The sequence below is a fragment of the Triplophysa rosa genome, unplaced genomic scaffold, assembly GCF_024868665.1.
Source record: "Triplophysa rosa unplaced genomic scaffold, Trosa_1v2 scaffold411, whole genome shotgun sequence".
In the NCBI taxonomy this organism is placed as follows: domain Eukaryota; kingdom Metazoa; phylum Chordata; class Actinopteri; order Cypriniformes; family Nemacheilidae; genus Triplophysa; species Triplophysa rosa.
Window position 1 is genome coordinate 42,895 of NW_026634412.1, and position 19,383 is coordinate 62,277.

Below are 19,383 nucleotides of genomic sequence, written 5' to 3' on the forward strand. Positions count from 1 at the left end.
ACCCCAACTCGACCCTAGAGAACTAAGGAACTACAGGCCTATATCGAATCTACCTTTCATATCTAAAGTTCTGGAAAAAGTAGTTTCAACTCAATTATGCTCCTTCCTCCAAAGGAATGACATCAATGAAGAATTCCAGTCTGGATTTAGAGCATGTCACAGTACAGAGACTGCTTTGATCAGAGTTACAAATGATCTGCTATTGGCGTCTGACCGAGGTTGTATCTCGTTATTGGTGCTGCTAGACCTTAGTGCTGCATTCGATACCATTGACCACAGCACACTCCTACATAGACTCGAAAATTATGTCGGCATTAAGGGAATAGCTTTGAAATGGTTTAAATCTTATTTATCCGACCGTTTTCAATTTGTAGCAATAAACAATGAGGTGTCACGCAAATCGCAAGTCCAGTACGGTGTACCACAGGGCTCAGTCTTAGGGCCTCTGCTCTTCGCATTATACATGCTACCTCTAGGAGATATAATAAAGCGACACGGAGTTAGCTTTCACTGTTATGCTGATGATACTCAACTTTATATTTCCTCGAAGCCTCATGAAACACAGCAGTTCCATCGAATAATGGAATGCATAGTCGATATAAAAAACTGGATGAGTAACAACTTTTTATTACTGAACTCGGACAAAACGGAAGTGTTACTTATTGGACCGAAAACTGCTATAAGTAACAACCAAGAATACTGTTTAACTATTGACGGATGTTCCATAAAACCCTCGTCGTCAGCAAAGAATCTTGGCGTTCTATTCGATAGTAATCTGTCATTTGAGAGCCACGTCGCCAACACCTGTAAAATTGCGTTTTTCCATCTTAAGAATATATCTAAACTACGTCATATGCTGTCAATCTCAGATGCAGAGAAGTTAATTCATGCATTCATGACATCAAGACTAGATTACTGTAATGCACTGTTAGGTGGTTGCCCTGCAGGCTTATTACAAAAACTCCAATTGGTCCAAAACGCGGCAGCTCGAGTTCTTACACGTACAAAAAAGTATGAACATATTAGCCCGGTTCTGTCAACCTTGCACTGGTTACCTATAAAGCATCGCGTTAACTTTAAAATCTTGCTTATTACCTATAAAGCCTTACATGGTTTAGCTCCTCAGTACTTGAATGAACTCCTTTTGTATTACAGTCCTTCACGTGCATTACGCTCTCAGGCGTCCTGTCAGTTGGTAATACCTAGAATTTCAAAATCAAGTGCAGGTGGTAGATCCTTTTCCTATCTAGCGCCTAAACTTTGGAATAGTCTTCCCTGCACTGTCCGGGAGGCAGACACACTCTGTCAGTTTAAATCTAGACTAAAGACGCATCTTTTTAATCTTGCATACACTACTCTTCCATAATATAAATCTTCAGAGGGTTTAGGCTGCATTAGTTAGATCAACCGGAACCAAAAACACAACTGATGTACTTGTTGCATCAAAGAGTACAGAACAGTACTCTACTCTCAGCCAGTCTTGTCTCATTGTTCCAAGGTTACCACAGCGAGCAGGATGCAGTTCATGGCCTGACCTGATGGTAGAGCGGAGAATGGGAAGTGGGGACCTGACAAGAGCTGAGATGATAGAGCTGGATAAAGAAGGACGCGGTCTCTTGACATGTCTTCACCACAAAATTTCAAATGCTATTAGATTATTAATGATAATCTTAAACTATAATTTATTTTATTATTAAGTTTATTTATTTTATTTAGCCTTGTTGTGCAAGTTCTCTGGAGCTTGTGCAGAGGCAGCAGCTTTTGCCAGAGGGGAACTGGAATCCCCTGGTTGGGCCTGGGTTCTCCTGAGGTTTTTTTTCTCGATTAGAGTTTTGGGTTCCTCGCCACCGTTTGCATACTGTTTTTGCACTATCTGCCTGACCGGGGGGGCTGCTTTAGAATCTTAAAGTTTTACTTAATTAATATTGCATATAGGAATTTATAGTCTGTTATATTTGACCTGTGCTTCTCTCTCCTTATCCTAAATGTGTGCTCTCACTGAGCGTGTGTGCGTACTTGTCCGTGTACGTACGTGTGTGTGTGTGTTGTGTGTGTGTGTGTGTGTGTGTGTGTGCGTGTCTCTGTGTCTGTGTGTGTTGGTGCGTGTTGTGTGTGTGGAGTGTTTTGTGTGTGGGTGTGTCTGTCTTCTGTTTTTTCAACCTTTTCTTGTTTTTGCAGGTACAACTTTGATTGTTTTGCTTGTAGTCAATGTGTCTCCTGTACAGCTGCTTTGTAACAATGAAATTTGTAAAAGCGCTATATAAATAAAGTTGAGTTGAGTTGAGTTGAGTTTTGTATTGACCACAGCTGTGTATATTAAGAAGTCACCAAATAACTTTGTAGGAACAAGTTGAAATTTAAGGTATTCACTGAAAATTAAACTGCAAATTCAAACTGGCATGATACATTCAGTTACAACAAACACAAACCAATGGTGCAGACCAAGGTTATTGTAGTTTACTCAAATTAAAACTTAGAAAACATTTTCTGTTCATTGAAATCAAATAATTAAAAATACATATTTACCTAAAAATTATTGGGAAAAACTTAACTAAATGAAAAATTGAAACGTTTCCTCACAAATAAACTGAAATACGTTTAAAGCACTAAAATGATAATAATAAACTAAAACTACATAAGCAGTTTTAAACTAAAACTGCTTATATAGCAACATAAAAAATAAAGTGTAAAATGACAAAAGCACATACCAAAATTGCTAAAACTTTAACTAAAATTAACATAAAAAATAAAAATCTAAAAATAAAAGCTAATTTTTAATATTAGTAAAACTAAATAAAACCAAAATCAAAACTATAATAACTCTGGAGCAGACATAGTGCAACTGTTGTTTATCCTTCAAGGATTTCCATTGCATTACCTAAATTTCAGTCTGTTCCTATCATTTTACTTTTAAAGGACATGCAGAAGACTTGCCATGTGGACTACTTTTATGTTCTTTTTAATGGTGTTTGAAGTCCTTTTGGAGCTTGACAGATATAACGAACTGCCAATGATAAATGTTCTTCAACATATTTTTGTATTTTGCCTAGAAAAATAACAGCATAATGATTTGATGAATAATGTAAATAATTACAGAATTTAAATCATTAAGGGCATGGTCCCTTTAGTAAACCGGCACCAGAAAAGCAGAGGTAAACAATAAGTGGGTCTTTCCTCAGTTAAAGATTTCCAGGGAGCCAAGGCTTAACAGACTGACACAGTAGCTAAATGATCATATACACTTGGCCCAGGATAACGCAAAAAGTGCTCACTGCCCATCTTTAAGCGTTTTATTTGGCTTGTTTGTGTATGCAGTGTTGAGTTATGTGCCACAAGGTTCAGTAAGTTAGTGTTAGTGCCAGACTACGGGATACTGAGGTGTCATGGCTCTGCTTCATTTAGTCATGTTTTTCTTAGTCCTGTAGCAGAGTCATGACAAAGCCTTTGGTTATGTGTGGAGAGAAACATATTATTGTCCTTTTGACAATAATATACGTTCTCTCCAGTGTCTCGTCTCTGTTCCCGCCATCTCGTTTCCTCGTTATCTTTCCCTGAGTGTTTAATTACCCACATCTGCCCCGTGTCGTTATCCTTTGTCTGTCTTCCCTATATAATACCCTCATGGTTCATTGTCCTGTGTTCGGTCATTGTGTTTGCTGTGTGAATTTCCTGTGTACTGCTGTGTTCCTGGTTGCTGTGAAAACCCCAGTCATGTTAATAAGTTTTCAGTCTAGTTTATGTCTAATGTTGTTTATTTCAGTTTAGTAATAGTTAGTCTATGTCCTGTCATTACCCCGCTTTTCTTGTTATACCCCACCGTGGGTCTTTGTTTTGTGTTTTATTATAATAAATATCCTTTGTTAACCCCTTCATCCCCGCTGCCTGCAATTGGGTTCTTCCTCCCACGTTCATGACACTGAGGGCTTGACCAAATCAAAACACACTCACCCACAAATTTACAGACCTGCTACCAAGAGAGCTACATTTTTTTTTCATTTTTCACAGTATAGGCATATTACTTATTTAAATGATTTAGGAAAAAATCAAATTAGATTTTTCAAGTCTTAAAGGGATGTCCACCCCAAAAGGACAATTCTGTCATGAATTGCGTATAAATAACACGCGCGTTGCATTATCATGTAATACGTACGCCAAAGTTAGATTTTGCGTGCATATGATACGCCTATTTTTGCGTGCATATGATACGCCAATTTAGCACGCGTGCATATTAACCGGCAATTTGTTTTATTAATCTGTCCCCTAACCCAAGCCCTAAACCTAATGTTAGCGTGCGTGCATATTATAACCTCTACCCAAACCCTAAACCTAACAGTATTATTTTAATTATTTCAGTGTTTCCTCTTCATGTACGTTTCAAAATGGCTGATCTCCAGCGAGGTGCACGCAAACATTGGCATATCATATGCACGCAAAATCTAACTTTGGCGTACGTATTACACGATAATGCAACACGCGTGTTATTTATACGCAATTCATGAGACCGGGTTGGAATTACTCAACCTCAAGTTGTTCCAAACCTGTATAAATGTATTTGGTTGAACATAAAGAAAGATTTTTAGAAGAATGTTAGCAACTGAGATTTCTGGGGTAGTAAAAAAATGGCAGTCAAATGTGCCCCAGAACTTGTTTTGCTAAATTCTTCAAAATATCTTCTTTTGTGTTTAACAGAACAAAAAATATACAATATTTTTTCTACTATGGTAGTCAATCTTGCCCCAGAAATCTCATTTGCAAACATTCATCAAAAAATCTTTCTATGTGAATTAACAGAACAAAAACATTTATACAGGATGAGTAATTCATGATAGAGTTTCCATTATTGGGTGGACTATCTCTTTAAGATAACATTTCTTCCAAACCAAATCTTTCAGTAAATAAAGAATGTTAAACACTTGAGCATTGCTAAATGATTCTGAATACTAGCATAAAGCATTTTGATTAGAATGACACTGCCAAATTAAAGAAACTGCATAGAGCATTCATTTACACATACTCTTTGACACCCAAGATGTCCAATCATCCAAACAAAAAAGGAGAACCACAGACTTCTCTAAAAATGATGGCCTATAAAACACCGGAAAGACAGTAAATATTGACACACTAAAGCAGTTCTCATCTTGATTCAATTTTTTAATCAAAACAGTTCCGTCTAATTCAATTAACCTCCAAAACAAGTAGCCTCAACAGGTCAATAAAGAATATAGGATTGCAGAATTACAAGCTGAGAGCTCACAAGTGAAAGTTCAAATATGCAAAAGAGATTTTGTTGGAGTACAACAGATACATGTCGTGATTCTGCCTCGTCGTGTCATGTCTTTCTTGATCTTGTTGTAGAATCACGGCAGGATCCCTTGTTATGTGTGGAGAGAGTCATTTTGACCCTGTCGGCCTTCGATACTCTCTCCGGTCCTAGTCTGTTTACCCGCCCTTTTGTATCTCTCGTTATTGGTTGTTTATTAGTTCATGCCCCACACCTGTTCCCCTTTGATTTGTCCCTCTATTTAATGCCCCCGTGTTCTCTGTCTGGTGTCGGATCATTGTACTGTTATGTTGCACCGTGTCGTGTCGTGTCGTGTCGTGTCGTGTCGTGTCGTGTCTAGTTTGAAGTGTTCCTTTGTGATGTGTTATTAGTTTAGTCTTGTCAGTTTAGTTAATCTTGTTCTTGTTTCTCTGTTTTGTTATGTTTACCCCCACGTGGGTCTTTGTTTTGAGTTTGGTTAATTATTTATTAAAAGTCTTGTTAACCCCTTACCCGCTGTCTGCGTTTGGGTCCTCTCTCCTTGTCACTGTGTTTCACCCACCACCCACACTCGTGACAGAATCATCCGACCATTTTGGACCCAGCAGACATAGGGATCTCAGCGGGAGGGGTCGATGCCACCGGACTCCCTTCCAGGGTTGAATCAGGCCGACTCCCTTGGAGGGTAGAGGCCGCCGGGCTCCAGTCCAGAGTCGGGACCGCCGGACTCCCTTCCGGGGTCGAGACTGCCGGAACCCCTTCCAGGATCGAGACCGCCGGGCTCCCTTCCAGGGTTGAGGTCGTCGGATTCCCCTCCAGGGTTGAGGCCGCCGGTGTCCTGTTCCCGCTGCAGATCCCTGCTGGCCTCCCAGCTGGTGCCCAGGCCTGTCGAGTCGACTCTGTTTGTGTGTTGTTTTGTCCTTGTTTGCTGCCCAGCTGCCAGAGAGCGCTGCCCAGCCGCCGACATCCTGTCCTGTCGTGTCGACATCCAGGCCTGCCCAGTCGGTGATAGCCGTGTTGTCCAGCCGGCCATCCAGCCGGCGCCCTGTCCAGTCGAGCCGGCCATCGAGCCGGCGCCATGTACTGTCCAGCCGGCGCCACGTGTTGTCCAGCCGGCCATCCAGCCGGCGCCCTGTCCAGTCGAGCCGGCCGTCGAGCCAGGGCCGTGTCCTGTTCAGCCGGCATTCCAGCCGGCGCCATGTCAGTGTTTGGTTTTTTATGTATCATGTTTTTGTCATGTCTTGTATTATGGTTTTTGTCATTGTCTTGTCTTGTTTATGCCTTTTGGAGCGTCAGGAGATCGCTCCTTAAGGCGGGGGTTCTGTCGTGATTCTGCCTCGTCGTGTCATGATCTTGTGGTAGAATCACGGCAGGATCCCTTGTTATGTGTGGAGAGAGTCATTTTGACCCTGTCGGCCTTCGATACTCTCTCCGGTCCTTGTCTGTTTTCCGCCCTTTTGTATCTCTCGTTATTGGTTGTTTATTAGTTTATGCCCCACACCTGTTCCCCTTTGATTTGTCCCTCTATTTAATGCCCCTGTGTTCTCTGTCTGGTGTCGGATCATTGTACTGTTATGTTGCACTGTGGCGTGTGGGTGAGTTGTCTTGTTAGTTAGTTAGTCTAGTTTGAAGTGTTCCTTTGTGATGTGTTATTAGTTTAGTCTTGTCAGTTTAGTTAATTGTGTTTTTGTTTCTCTGTTTTGTTATGTTTACCCCCACGTCGGTCTTTGTTTTGAGTTTGGTTAATTATTTATTAAAAGTCTTGTTAACCCCTTATCCGCTGTTTGCGTTTGGGTCCTCTCTCCTTGTCACTGTCTCACCCACCACCCACACTCGTGACAATACAGTACAGTTTTATTTCACCAAATGTTACTTTTATTCCTCTCAGTTCTCAGCTACTTCATACCTCTTGCTCTGCAATAGCTGAAGTGTAAAAATGTTACACTGAGCAGAGTGAGCGCTAATAAAGGTCCAGTGGGAAACCACAAATATCTATGAAGTCCACTAAAACTCATATAAACTACCCGAACTGCTCTAATCATCCAATTCATTGTAAATCATTTAGATCTTTTCTCAATGTCATCCCCGCCACAATATACTATATCTTACAACCGTTTCATTGCAAATAATTGGTATTGTTACGCATACTAAGCATTACAATCTATGCGATTTGCAAAGGGAGTATATTAAAAAACAAATTATATTACAAATCACTCCAAAAGAGCACCATGCCATTTCAACCCTGTATTGTCAAAAACTTAAAATTTTTGTTTCAAAATCAGTACAGGAATCATAAAGGCAAGGTGATTTCTTTCTACTAAACGAACATTAGCACAACTCTTTTCTGACCCAATTTATGTGACCTAAGCCCAAAAAACTGGAAAAAAAAACGTCCATCTAGATTTTAAGTTGTATGTTTTATGGAAGATTGAGTGAATGTTCTCGATGATCAAACATGGGATGCAGAAGGGCTGTGGTGGTAGAATCAGAATAAGCATGCCATGCCGTTCAATAACCAGGCAGCAGCTTTGGGCTCTGTGTGATTGATGTTGAAGTCCATGGAGCAGATCATCTCCCTCAGCCCTCACATTTACATATTGAGTAACCAGGCATGCTCCTATAGAGCTCAGATCTATTTTTAAAACACACTTCAGAGGAGAAAAGATTTCTTATTCATGATTAAGATAAGTAATTTAATAAGCCAAAGCTCTGACTACCACTGGTCTCTGACTATTATTAATCGTATGTTAACAAGCTGTGATTTTTTTGCATTTCTGCATTGCCGAAACTGTGTTTAGGCAATTATTCATGTTCTTCTTTAAAACTGGATTCTAAAAAAACAGATTTCTTGTAGTTTTCCCATAATCTCTTCAAATGCTGCTTTTTCCTTACATGGGGGTACTCTTTATGTGGCATATACTCTGCATTCTTAATCCTTATGTATTCCAAACTGTTTAGCTGATGGTCCCCTCCCACCACGGGTGAGAATAATTTATATTAAAAAGAAACATAATAATGTTACATTAGCAGAAGATTAGCCAAAGATAATACTGCAATATAAATTATGTTAGTATCGAGGAAAGAATGTGAGTGAGTGAATTAATAAACTAATAAAACAAAGTAAACTTTATGCACTGTGGGAGGAATTTGTGCATTCATCTGAAATTTTGCTCACATTAGATCACATTCTGCAACATTTATTTAGCATACTTTGTCAATTGCAAGAAAACTAATCATAAATTGGACACGTTTTTTTCCACTAAATTTACCTACATCAGTAACCCCATTTTATCTTTACATTATCTGTTGAAACGTTTAAATATAAGATGAAAATGAGTTTGACGGAGAATTGGTAATGTGTAAGGTTTGGATTTTTTGCGTGCACTAAATTTGGGTATAGATTTTTTTTCACATTGCCAAAGAAGGAAAGTTTTTCATAGTTGAGACCCTCCGCAATTACACCCAATGACCAAAACAAAGCAATACCCGAAAGACAACAAACTCTGTAATTGGTCGAAAAATGTCTTGGTTTCAAGGCGCCCCGCAACGAAGGCTAGTCAATGTGAATGAGGGGTGTGTGGAAACCGACTGCACATAATTGAATGTGAGCCTCACTTGCGCTCAAACCTTCCAGTCAGTGAGAAGCGCGTTTACACAGCAGGCAGAAGACGAGAGTAGGAAAAAGACTTCCTTCTTGAGTTTTACAGTACAATTTTAAATTCCGCCGAAGCCGGACTGAAAACTTAAAGTAACGCTGAGGTGATTCTCTCGCAACCCTGAAGAAAAAAAGACGATCTTCTTGTTTGGATGTATGTGCGACTCTACGAACAAGTCTTCGTGATTTTTTTTACTTTTTAACGACTTTTTGTCAGGGTTTTCCTCAGAAATCTGCTTATTTGCCTAACATGATTGCTTTTGGACTTCGAGTGTCGCATTGTTGACGAATCGGAGCGATACGCGAAAATTTTGGTCCTGTATAAAACCGGTGGGAGAGAATTGCGCTGAGGAAAAAACTTTTAGGAGGCTTTATTTGTATTTTTCATTATTGGGGCGAATCGAGTAAATGACGCATTTCCACAAAATGCAGCACTGTTATGGGATTTTCAAGCATTTTCTTTTGTTTTTGTGCCTGGCCCTACAGCCGACCTTCGGTCAGTATCACGGAGATAAGGGGATCTCCATTCCCGAGCACGGCTTCTGTCAGCCCATATCCATACCCCTCTGTACGGATATCGCCTACAATCAAACCATCATGCCTAACCTGTTGGGTCACACCAACCAGGAGGACGCCGGACTGGAAGTGCACCAGTTTTACCCCCTAGTCAAAGTTCAATGCTCAATGGACCTTAAGTTCTTCCTTTGCTCCATGTACGCGCCGGTGTGCACGGTGCTCGAGCATGCCATCCCACCATGTCGCACCTTATGCGAGCGTGCGAGACAGGGATGCGAGGCCCTCATGAATAAGTTTGGCTTCCAGTGGCCCGAGAGACTCCGCTGCGAGAATTTCCCGGTCCACGGCACGACAGAGATATGCGTGGGCCAGAACACGTCCGACACTGGAAGCCCGACCTCGGACCCGACGCCCTACGTTCCCGAACTGATCACATTACAACCGAAAGTGGACAGACCCAGCCACCAATTTACATGTCCACTGCAGCTTAAAGTACCCACTTATCTCAAGTACCACTTCATGGGCGAAAAAGACTGCGGTGCGCCGTGCGAGCCCACCAAGCCCAACGGATTTATGTATTTCCGAGAGGAAGAGGTCAAATTCGGTCGGCTCTGGGTGGGCATTTGGTCTATTTTGTGTTGCGTTAGTACACTGTTCACCGTTCTCACGTACTTGGTGGATATGAGACGGTTTCGTTACCCCGAGAGGCCCATTATATTCCTCTCCGGTTGCTATTTCATGGTGGCTGTGGCATACGCCGCGGGTTTCTTCCTTGAAGACAAAGTCGTTTGCATTGACAAGTTTAATGATGATGGTTACAAGACGGTGGCCCAGGGCACCAAGAAGGAGGGCTGCACCATTCTTTTCATGATCCTTTATTTTTTCGGCATGGCGAGCTCTATTTGGTGGGTCATTTTGTCTCTTACATGGTTCCTCTCTGCGGGAATGAAGTGGGGTCACGAAGCCATTGAGGCCAACTCTCAGTATTTCCATCTTGCTGCTTGGGCTGTGCCAGCGGTCAAGACCATAACCATTCTTGCCATGGGCCAAGTGGACGGTGATCTCCTCACTGGGGTGTGCTATGTTGGCATCTACAACGTGGACTCTCTACGTGGTTTCGTCCTGGCGCCCCTCTTTGTCTACCTCTTCATCGGCACCTCTTTTCTCCTGGCTGGGTTCGTGTCCCTGTTTCGTATCAGAACCATCATGAAACACGACGGAACCAAGACGGAGAAGCTGGAGAAGTTGATGGTGCGCATCGGTGTGTTTAGCGTCCTCTACACGGTTCCTGCTACTATCGTCATTGCGTGTTATTTCTACGAGCAGGCGTTTCGCGAGCAATGGGAGAAGACCTGGCACATGCAAACGTGTAAGCGTTTTGCCGTGCCTTGCCCGGTCAATAACTTCGCCCCCATGTCTCCGGACTTCACCGTCTTCATGATCAAATACCTGATGACCATGATCGTAGGAATCACCTCTGGTTTTTGGATATGGTCTGGGAAAACGCTGCAGTCCTGGCGCAGATTTTATAAAAGACTCAGTAATAGCAACCAAGGTGAGACAACTGTATGAGAAAAAGACGAATGTTGATAGTTTGTGTCAATTGTGTCAATGATCATGCAACTTTAGTCAGAGATACGTGTCTCAAGCGGAGACGTAACCAATTTTGTGATTACACAAAAAAGTGACTCGTCGACTGAATGATATGGACTATAATGTGCTTAACAATTTCCACAATGGAAACGGACCGCATGACCTCAAAAACAGTGTTATGGAGTCTGTCTTAACTATGGGTTTTGCTTATATATGACATTCGACTATATTTCTGTGTAATGCGATATAATTTACAGATGTGACGTATGCATTTCATGCCGTGCTCCGGCTGGTTCTGTACCTGAAATTTGGAACTTGCCTCATATGTAGGCTACCATCCCTTGTTTTAACTATGGACTTGTATAACTTTCGCAGCTATCTGTTGGCAATCATGCATACTTCTTTGGCACAAATGGACCGTAAAATACGCAGGACTGGGATTGTAATATGCATGTTTACAGCTGTGAATTTAGCTCCCTTTAAACTAACGTGTAAATACGCCCTTTTCTTAAAGAATATATGTATTTATGAAAGTAATCTTGCTGTTTTTTACTTGATTTTTTAAATTTGGTAAGAGACCTTTGTATCTTTACAGTTTCGCTGAATAAAATGATTAGATTTTTAACAAATTGTCTCACTTTAATTCGGTTGGCCTATGTCCGGGTTTTAAGAGCTTTTCCCTTGCGTAGCCTAGTTTGCTTTTATACTAACTTCATTTTAAAGATTCTGAACAAGACGTATCAAGATAAAGCACATAGTGTGTTCTGTAAAAATGTACAATTTATTGTAAGGAACGACATCAGAAAGGGATAAAATCATAAAATTCTAGACTATTTTTTTACATTTATATATTGGAAAATCTTTACCTCTATGAGTGATTATTTTAACGTGTAAATGGTCTATGCACATTTTTTATTTTAGATTTGGTTTGTGATGCTATTTTATCAATTTGTAAACAAATACTGTTGAAATGATGTCCTGTGATTTGGCGCCATCCATAGGGGACTGATGTGTTGTCACATGCAGGCTTTTGATAAACTACAGCGTTTAAATTATATTATTTTCATACATCAATTACACCTATCAAAATGTTTTTTTTTAATAATGCATAAAGTTGTGATTTCATAAATTACATTCTATAACTCATACTCAAACGATATTGCATTATTATTATCTGGAAAAAAATACAAAGTTTTGAATGCTTACAGTACAAGCTGTGTATTTAATCAAGAGCTCATAGCTTTTATTTCAGAGCAGAAAGTTGAGAAGAAAGCAAATGCTCAGTCAGCTCAGAGAGGGTGGGGTAGGACTATGTTAACCACCCTAACAATTTGTCCACAACATTTCACCTAATAAGCCCAGCAGGTGGCCTGGCAGAGTTCTGTTCACTGTTAGCAAGTATGATTTCAGTAATAAAATGATTTACCATGTAATAGAAGGCAAGAGGATATATGTTGGTGGATGTTGTTGCTCAAAGGAACCCACAGCAGGCTGCTGAATTCTGTTCCACAGTAAACTGTGAAGTTCAAACGTAACATCCTCCTGCAGGAAGCATAACTGATGTATTAGCTAATAAAATAAGACAAAGATGCTAAATATTTCTCAAGCGTGATCAGCTGTTTACACTTGCTGCAGATCTACATACATTAAAGCACAGAAACCAATAAAAAAAGGACAAAAATCATCATAGACATTCTGCAGGTCTCATGCTAGTTGTATCTATCAACCTAATCTCCTCTATACCGTTTATTTGATTGATGGTGTTTTTGTGTGTAAACTATATTTCTTGTGTCAATATTCAAAAACACTTATTGTGCATTCTAAGGGATATGTTATTTTGAGCTTTTGACAGGATGGGATTTGGGACTTGTTTCGTTAAGCTCTCTGAAAACCCAATGCATGTAATTAACAAAAGGTTGTTTGCAAAAGTCAATCATCTTCCTTTTGTTTGTATGGGTATGGTGAGTTTGCAAAAACTGCTGGCTTGACAAAGAGGGGGTAATTTTCTTGGCTGCAACCAAGGCAACATGAAAACAGTACTCTGCTGAGGAGTTGTGGAGAGCTTAGCAACAGCAAGGGTCAGGAAACAGAGACATTCGTAACATGGTCTGAAATGATTTCGGAGTGGTGTTAAAGCAGCAGGCGGGGATGCTGAAGAAACATCAAATGCATTCATAATAAGAGAGAAATGGTCCCTGAGGATAGGGGTGCTGGGGAAGAAACAGAGGTAGGAGAGCGATAGTGTACAGAATGGTGCAGGGAATGGATATGCAAATATATCAAATTTTTATTTTTTAAATAAAAAAGTTTGACCAAATCTTTAAAACTTGAATAAGTTATTATAATAAATGTATTATAATAACTTACTGCTTATCATGTAATATATAAAAGTGTGCAGCTTTTACCTTGACAAACCATTTTGACCTGACCTTAAAAATGATTTTTTTTTGTATATGGCAAAGTATTAAGATAAATTTAGATATATTAATTCATTTTTGACCTAAACAAAAAAGTTACCATAAACCACATTTATAGGGTACCTGAACACTTTTATAATAAAGATCTGTACTTATAAATTTTTTCAGCATTCTTTCAAAGAAACATAATCAACACCACAATGAAAGATTTTGTTTTGTCTTTGCTGAGTCGTGGATTTGGTCAAATTGTGCCAAGTGAAAGTTGTCATAATGGAAGACTGGAGGTCTGTTATGAACCAGAGGTATTTTTTTTATATACCTGTCTATATGTCCAACACACTTGAACACAACAATGTAAACATTTTGTAATTCCCATTCTATTTTGTTCACTAGGACTATTTCAACTGGAAATCCCAGCCTCCACTTCTTCGTCTTACTGGCAGTGGTCAGTTTCTTGGAGGCATGGAGCCAGTTCCTCCTAAGACCTACAGTACACGGAGAGGGCCGCTTATTCTCTATTCAGAGGACCTAGCCTTGTCATACCAAACCTGCCAGGTTAACAGGAAGAGAAAGGCACCTACCGGCCCAAAACAGGAAGTAGAGTATCTACACACACTGCAAGACCTGACCGGAGCTATCTTGGCTTATGGAAAAATGCAGGTATAGTCAATTATTTTAAGAATGTGGTGAGAAATGTTAAAACAACTGCAATATTCTATTAGTACAGTGACATGATGCAACGTTTAGTATTGTAGTATTTAGACTTTTCTCCGTTTAAAAAGGCTGAATGACTGATTACAAGATTGGATATATGTGTGATACTAATTAAAGGAACTAATTAGTTTAAAATATCCCTATAATCCAATTATGTATTATCTTTTCTAAGGGGTACCAACAAATGTGTCCAGGCCATTTTAGAATATATTCGTAGAATAAGCAATAATTCACCTCTTTCCACAGCTTCTGTGCTTTATTCTATGAAATAACAAAGGCATGCAAGTATACATGATACAATAGCTTTTAATTTCATCACTCTTCAGGAGGAATGAAGCATTATTTCAATGAGCTGTAAGGGTACTAACAAATTTGAGCACGTCTGTATATATATATATGTGGCCAGGACCGTGCAAAAGCAATGGCACCGGACACAGGATGAAAAAGTCAAAAAACGGTCTTTTATTCCAGACTATACTTTAATCTGTGTAGCGTTAATTTTGGTACAATTTGGGAATCAGAGAGAGAGCGTTGATTACAACCATCGAATAATGTACGGCTAACATAGACAACGGTAGCAGCCTGCTGGAAAATAAACAAACACAAGAGTGTCAAAACAAAAAGTAAGCTGCTGCAATTCCATAAGAAATACATGAAAGTAAAATCTCCACAACATATTCAACTCTTCAGAATGGTCGATATATTACGCACATGTTAAACATGAATTCCCCATTTAACTAATAATTGCTTCAGTAACACTGTACACAAACATTTTACACAACCATACAAATGAATTAATAACAACTCACTGTTGTTTCTTCACGCTGGTGCACAAACACACTAACACAGCTTGTGACAAACTCGCCTCTTTCCTGTATATATCATAGCAGACAAAGTACAAAACTCTGTATGAACATTTAGAACCCGATTACATTCAGATTATACCATTTTGTACACATTCCCACAGAACATGCATACAGAACAAACAGTTCCCTTTCTGTCGGTCTCTCGACGTTGTGTCGAACCGACAGATGGGGTTCGTCCCTCAGAACCAATCGCTTCCGACTACTTAGAAAAGGCCAATGAAAATTGGCAAATGAAATTTGCATGCCGGACTCCGCCCCGGACATCCGGGTATAAAAGGGAGACGGCGTGCATTATTCATTCACCTTTTGTTCTTCGGAGCCTTCGCTGATGAAGTTCAACTCTTGCTACTTAGCAAAATCTACATTGCCGGTTCTACGACGTGGTGCAGCGGACTGTCCCTTCCTGCAGCGACTTCCCCTGGGCGTCTCGGCGGTTCCAGAGGTGTTCGAGCTGCAGACGGTGACTCACCGACTGCATTCTAAAAGAGCTAATTTCTCCAGCGCGGCATGTCCCGCTGTTCTTGTGGGTGCGGTGTCCTCATCGAGGAAGGGGACAAGCACGTTGTCTGTGTCAGGTGTTTGGGGGTCCAACACGCTGAGGCAGCCTTCGTGGACTCATCTTGCCCGCACTGCGGGCAGATGGTCATAGAGACGTTGCGGTCACGGGTGGCTGTCTTCTCCCGAGAACCAGCCACCACCTCGCATGCTTCCCGGGCTGTGACGAGGATGGCTAAGGCCATTCCGTTCGCCAAGGCGAGCGGCGAGGGTGATATGGGGGTTTCTGCGAGCGCTAATCCGTCAGCCAAGTGCTCGCGGACCGCTCGCACCCCGTCTCGCTAGCCTCATCGTTCCCTAGCTGGCGGTGCCACACCATCAGCATCCTCCTTCACGCAGTCGGACACGATGCGTGATGATGATGAGATGTCCATCGCAGCATCGGTGAGCGAATTGCTGGCATCCGATCCTGACGACTCTCTGCAGCTCCCCCCCAAGGGGGGACAAGCTCAGGAGGAAGCGGATGTCGAGATGTCGGCCATGCTTTCCCGGGCCGCCGTGTGCATTGGGTTAGAGTGCACTCCGGTGCCTCTCCCCCAGCGCTCACGGTTGGACACGTGGTTCTTGGGCTCTGAGCGCGACTCCAAGCCACGCCCAACCCCGGTTCCATTCTTCCCGGAAGTGCATGAGGAACTGACGAAGACGTGGAACGCCCCTTTCTTGGCGCGTACACATCAGACCGGTTCCGTCGCTCTCTCTTCCCTCGATGGTGGGGCGGCTAGGGGTTACGTCGACGTGTCCGAGGTGGAACGTGCTGTCGAGGTGCACCTGTGCCCGCAGGCGGCGTCCACCTGGAGAGGTCGACCGAAACTCCCGTCCAAGGCATGTAGGACCTTGGCATCGCTGGTGTCGAAGGCCTACACTGCCGCGGGCCAAGCTGCCTCCTCTCTCCTCGCCATGGCCATCCTGCAGGTCCATCAGGCCAAGGCGTTGAAAGAGATCCACGAGGGTACGACCGACCCAGGGTTAATGCAGGAACTCCGCACCGCCACCGACCTCAATCTAAGGGCGACTAAGGTGACTGCGCGGGCCACCTTGAGAAGTGTCCGGCGGGTCGGCTGTTCATTCCCGCATCGCTGCGTTGGGAGGTCCTCCAGTGGGGCCATTCCTCCAGGTTGGTTGGCCATCCAGGAACTAAGGGAACCCTGACGTCTGTGCGCCAGCGGTTTTGGTGGCCATCGGTCTCCATCGATGTCAGACGGTTCGTGTTGGCTTGCCCGGTCTGTGCGCAAAGCAAGACCTCCCGCCGCCCACCCCCAGGTCTGCTACGCCCCCTCCCTATCCCCTCCCGGCCATGGTCACACATTGCTCTGGATTTCGTTACTGGCCTTCCCCCCTCTAGAGGGCACACTGTTATCCTCACAGTGGTGGACCGATTTTTCAAGGCGGCCCATTTCATCCCTCTTCCCAAGCTTCCGTCTGCCCGAGAGATGTCCCAACTGATGGTGGACCATGTCTTCCGCCTCCATGGCCTTCCGGTCGACGTCGTGTCCGATAGGGGTCCTCAGTTCACCTCTCGGTTCTGGAAAGAGTTCTGTCGTCAGATCAGGGCCTCAGCGAGTCTGTCGTCAGGTTTCCACCCTCAGACCAATGGGCAGTGTGAGCGAGCCAACCAGTAGCTCGGACGGAGACTCCGCTGTCTGACATCCAACAATCCCAGTTCCTGGAGCCAACAGCTCTCGTGGGTAGAATATGCTCACAACTCCCTGCCCGCCTCAGCCACAGGTATGTCCCCTTTTGAGTGTGCGTCTGGTTACCAACCACCTCTATTTCCCTCCCAGGAACTCGACGCTGCGGTTCCCTCAGCTCTGGCGTTCGTCCGACGGTGTCGCCGGGCGTGGACGAAGGCCAGAGAGGTCTTGGCCCAGACCTCCCTGAGGACTAAGACAGCGGCCGATCGTCACCGGGTCTCTCCTCCTGCCTATGTGTGCGGTCAACGCGTATGGCTTTCTACCAGGGACCTTCCTCTCCGGGTGCCTTCCCATAAGCTGGCACCCAGGTTCATTGGGCCATTCCGGATCACCAAGGTGGTTAACCCAGTGGCCGTACGGCTCAAGTAAATTTCCACTCCACGGCCACACGCCTGTTACTTTATTTCTCATTAAGCACTCGTTCCCGGTAATTACCCCACACCTGACTATCCTTACATCTCGTTATGTTTCCCCTATATTTTTCCCTCTGTGTCTCACGTCCGTTGTCTGATCGTTGCTCTAGGTAGCCAGTTCAGACTGACCCAGACGCTGCCGTGGCACGTCTGATGAAGTTCTTGTCTAGTCCTGTCTTAGTCTTGTCTCGTAGCAATTTCTGCTTACCTTGTCTGTCGCCTCGAATCCTTCCTGTCTCCCGGCAGCTCCCGTGGGCATCTAGTTCGTCTGCAGCCGTCAGCGTCCAGTGGTTCCCCGGAGGATCGGCGATCTTCTTTCCCGCCGGAACCCACTTCCGGATTCTCTCCACTGCACTCGGACTGAGTGAGGAACTCCAGTTTTCAACCAGACTCTCCTTCTCTGGGTTCTTATCCTCCGTCCTCTCCGCCGTGCTCTACTCCCTCTGGGATCCTCGATTCTCACCACCGCGGGCTGGCACGCTCGCGGCCGGGTCTCTGTTGCAGCATCCACGGACAGTGTCACCTCTTACCACCTCGGGCTGAAACGCTCGCGGTCGGGTCTACTCTGTTCCTTATCTGCCGTTTGGAATAAAGTTTGTTTTTCACCGCATCTGGGCCGTCTCTGTGTTTTCTCATGACAGAGAACATGGTGGCCTCCTTTTCACAATGTCCAAGACTAGCTCCTATCATCCAAGCATAAACCCACATTAACCAGCCAAATAAAAACTGTGAAAAACACAAATAACAAGTGATCTGAAGGAATGGAGTAACTTCAAAAACATCAAAAAGTTGATGCAGTCCTGTTGGGCCAAAAGGGGAACAATTGAAGTGATAAGAGCTGAATGTAGTAATCAGTGTGTTTACCTCACAGAGATGAGGGTTTGGACAGGGATTTTGAGGGTTTCCAGAGAAAAGCGTCTTCCATGTGGGTGGCCTGTGTGCAATCATTCCGTCACATTCATACTGCGGCAGAACATAACCAACACAGGTGTGCTCAAGAGCCACAGAAACCGAAAAATGGCCACTGTAGTCATCCTCACCACCACCTGGAAAAAATGGAGACAAATAATGCTCATAATCACGAACATAACATGCAAAGAAATGTTTAATAATTAATCACTGTTACAAAACATTGTTGATCCCACTGTTGAAGGTCTGGCACTTCTTTTTAGTATTGTAAAATGTTCAACCCGGGAGATCAAAACATTTGAGTTCTCTTCTTTTGAAAGAAGCTCAAGGTATTTCATCCAAATGAATTCCAGTGTGACTTCAAGCAATACATTCACTTGCATTATCTGCTGACATTGAATACAAAGGCGAGGCTGTGTGGAAAACATCCATCATACTAGTAATGACAAATCACCTTATAAATGAACATCATCAAATAAATGAATATCATGTTTGAGTGGTTTTAAAAGAGGCTGTTGCAGATAGATAATGTGGAACATTTCCATATTTCGAAAGCCTGAAAAATCATCAAGAAGTGAAATCAAACACAGGTGCTCTTTACATGTGATTCTTTGTTTCTTTCAGTCAATAGCTGGATCTTTTGCCGGTGTAACACACCCTTTAATACCAGATACTAAACATGCCAGCCAGCACATCCACGAGCCTCAGACAACAGGAGAAAAGTGCTATCATTTAAGCCAGAGTAAAGGTGAGCAAAGTCTACAAAATGATATGGCAGTATAAATTTACTATTT

The 19,383-nt window shown here is 42.9% G+C and overlaps 1 protein-coding gene across 9 annotated transcripts in view; it reads left to right on the top strand.

Annotated features, from left to right (window-relative positions):
* Positions 1-8,829: 8,829 nt before the first annotated feature.
* Positions 8,830-19,383, top strand: part of LOC130550728 (frizzled-7-A-like) — a 51,999-nt gene continuing 41,445 nt past the window's right edge. For 7 of the 9 annotated variants that reach the window (XM_057328225.1, XM_057328223.1, XM_057328226.1 and 4 more), the window contains exons 1-3: positions 8,830-10,986; positions 13,835-14,101; positions 19,214-19,337. In XM_057328225.1, the coding sequence (XP_057184208.1) occupies positions 9,324-10,986; positions 13,835-13,923 (1,752 nt within the window). In that variant the 5' untranslated portion in view covers positions 8,830-9,323 and the 3' untranslated portion in view covers positions 13,924-14,101; positions 19,214-19,337. Of the gene's footprint in view, positions 10,987-13,834; positions 14,102-19,213; positions 19,338-19,383 lie in introns of those variants that run through there. The other 2 variants (XM_057328229.1, XM_057328230.1) reach the window with 1 other exon arrangement.